The following is a 3,062-nucleotide window of genomic DNA, read 5'->3' on the forward strand; positions in this document are numbered from 1 at the left end:
TGAAGCCCTGACCGGCCGCACTCAGCTCTGCCCGCAGCCTTCTCTTCTCCAGGCTGAACACCCCCAACTCTCCCAGCCTGGCCTCAGAGCAGAGACACAGAATCATAGAATTGTCTAGGCTGGAAAAGACCTTTAAGATCATGAGGCACCTTATGGCACCCGTAGGACTGCCAGGTGACACAAAACCAGGGCAGCGTGTTAAGCAGCGTAACTGGCACTTATGGGCACACCGAGTTCTGTTTGCAGGCTGAGCGCTGTGAGACTCAATGGTTTTAATTGCGCACACTGCTGGATCAGATCTTTGCTTCCAAATAATGTATTTTTTAAGTCTAAAGCCGTTTGAAGGAAGAAAAAAAGAAAATCCTGCTTGGGGAATGTAGGCAGCAGCCTACAACTGACAAAAAATATTCCTCCTGACACAAGATTACAAAGAAGATGGCTCATATATTAAAGAAAATAAACCTCTACGTGCTTCACAAGATGGTGGCCTGACTCTCAGTTTCCCCTTGTGTTTCAGACCCTCTTGATACCGTTTACATCTCAGCTTTCCCATTTTCAGGGCTACCAGGGAACCGGTGAACGGCTCCACGCTGCGCGGCTCAGCTCAGCACAGGCGGGCTTGGAGCGGAGCAGTCGCGTCCGCGGAGCAGAGGGACACGGGCAGCACGGCACTGGGAACCAGTGGTTGTCCTGGGAGTTTTGCACCAAGCTTAAAAAACCAGAAATAAAAAGGGGAGCCGATCCCGAAGCTCGCTCTGTGGGAGTTGGAGAAGAAAACTCCCTGCCGGTAGGAAGGGAAGAGGCACCGGGAGAAGCCGCTGCCCCGGCCCGAGCAGAACCAGCCAGGGCTCTCCCACTTGGCTCTACGTGTTACGCAGCGGACGTTCCAGGTACAGGGAACTGAACTATCACAACGGTATCGCACTCCAGTGTGAGAGTTTAGCATCTGAGAGCGTTCTTTGCTTGCCCAGAAGCGACGTACGGATGCGTAGGCAAACAGCCCCATCCCTCGCCCAGGGACAGCTGCGGGAAGTGCTTCCATGGGAGGAGTAATGGGGACAATTCCCTGCATTACGGGGCCACCGCTACGCCGAGCTGCCCTCACGAGCCTGCGGGGACGGCGAGGAGGGAGCTGCACGGCGGAGAGGGGCTGGGGGACCAAGCCTGGGTCCAGCTGCCCACCCTGCCCTGCCCCACAGAACTCGGTGCCGAGGCTTCCGCTTCTGCCCTGACTCTGGGACCCTCCTGTCGTCAGCACTGCCCTAGGCATTACACCGATACCAGAGGGCGTTAGAAGTGTCCAACTTGAGTTCACGAACCAGGCGCGTGCGGCCAGACGGACGGTAGCGCATCCTTACCTGCCAGAAGGAGAGGTGGCTGTCGGAATTGGAGTACGTGGCGAGGTACCGGCCGTCGGGGGCGAAAGCCACCGCCGTTATGGGTCCCTTATGGCCGTGGATAGTCTGGCAAGAGGGGGAGAGAACAGGAACGTAGAAGGTTCACTACCCATCGCGATGCTGCTGAACAGGCTTTTAAGCAAACGCAGGAGTACGTGAACTTCTAGAAACCTTTTTTTGGAAGACTGAGGGACACCGTTACTGTCAGTAGAAATTAAATACTACGTGGAAACACCTTCTCATTGCCACCTGCATCTTCTGTTACTCTAGCGCTCGTTTTCCGACTGTCGCTGTGTCAGTGGGCGCGCGCCCCCGAGGAGCGGAGCAAAGCGCGTGTGCAGGGGTTGGCTCCCGCCGGTCGGGGGGGGACAGGAGGGCGGCAGGGGCTGCTCCCGGGCACCTGAAGGCACGGCACGGAACGTCGCAGCTCCTGCCGTGTCGCGCACAGGGACTTTGCTCAGCACGTAAATGCCTCTGGACAACCCAACCCGTGAAAGCACACCACTGAGATTTCTTACCAGGTGGGACTTAAGCACACGCCGCTCAGTATTAAATACTAGGATGATTTCTTCTAAGTGTTCTAATAGCTGCTTAGCCAATAAAAGGGAATTAAATCATCATCTGACCACATTCCCTGCCAAATCCAGTTTTTAAACGAAAGTAATTTGTCAGGCATATGAACATAAATGTGTCTTTAACGGAATTTTTAAGAAAATCTGATACTTACACTCCCGAGGTGAGGTTGTAAATTGGATGCCTAGGACGCGGCTAGGCGGTGGGCAGGGGACGGCGAGAGGCACAAACCCACCCCTTTAGGAACAGCCTCTCCCGAAATGCCGCCCCGTTCAGAGCGCCGAACGTTCCCAGTTGGCTCCCGGGCACCCACAGGAGAGGCTGCCAAAGCTCCAGCACCCGCTTGCCCAGCGCCGGGGCCCCACGCTGCCGTCAGCCGCCGCGCTCGGGCCCCTGCTCTTCACAAACGGCGACGAGAGGACCACGAACTCCATTCCAGCGGCACAGGAACGGAATGGCATTTTTGTAAAAACCTCCCCAGGGGCAGAGGAGGGGCTGCACAATTACCTCCTCCCGCAGCCGAACGGGGCCCTTCCCGCGCCGCGGCACCTCTGCATGCCCAGGCAACCCAGCATCCCGCCCCGAGGGTCCCCACGGGAATGCTTCCATGGCAAGGCGACGGGTCTAGGTACGTGTACGCAGAAGGCACCCCCGGCAGCGTCCCGAGGAAGCCGGCACAGCGCTGCGCCTGCTCGCCCGGCCGGGGCATCCCTTACACCCAATCCTGGTTCAACTGGAAGTGCGCAATTAAACCCCTTTGGACCACTGCCATCATAACTGTAATTAGAAGTTCAAACCTTATATTGTAGATGAAGCGTAAGGGTTTTTTTTTTTCCCCCCAAAATGACACAACAACTGGAAGGTACCCGGTGTTTTCTCAGACCAGAGCCCAAGCCGTTACTGGGAACGCGTGCGCCTCTTGGCAGTGCCTCGCGGGTGCCCAGACACGCGCCGCCCATTTGCAATGCACATCTTTTGCCACCAAAAAAATTTTCCGAGGCCAAGTATCTCAGACCCCCAGCCCCGGATGATCCCTGACAATGTTTAGCGTTACATTAACACTACCACCGCTCCCCCACGGCACACCCTTCG

General features: G+C 56.5%; 1 protein-coding gene across 7 annotated transcripts in view; it reads right to left on the bottom strand.

The window, feature by feature from the left end:
- Positions 1-3,062, bottom strand: part of WDR7 (WD repeat domain 7) — a 147,125-nt gene that overhangs the window by 4,052 nt on the left and 140,011 nt on the right. For 6 of the 7 annotated variants that reach the window (XM_009637400.2, XM_035892942.1, XM_035892943.1 and 3 more), the window contains one exon: positions 1,359-1,463. The exons of the other annotated variant lie outside the window; for it this stretch is intronic. In XM_009637400.2, coding sequence (XP_009635695.1) covers positions 1,359-1,463 — 105 coding nt within the window. The remainder of the gene's footprint in view (positions 1-1,358; positions 1,464-3,062) is intronic. 7 annotated transcript variants of the gene reach the window in all.

This window comes from Egretta garzetta, unplaced genomic scaffold (genome assembly GCF_000687185.1).
Source record: "Egretta garzetta isolate BGI_Z169 unplaced genomic scaffold, ASM68718v1 scaffold384, whole genome shotgun sequence".
NCBI classification, from domain to species: Eukaryota; Metazoa; Chordata; class Aves; order Pelecaniformes; family Ardeidae; genus Egretta; species Egretta garzetta.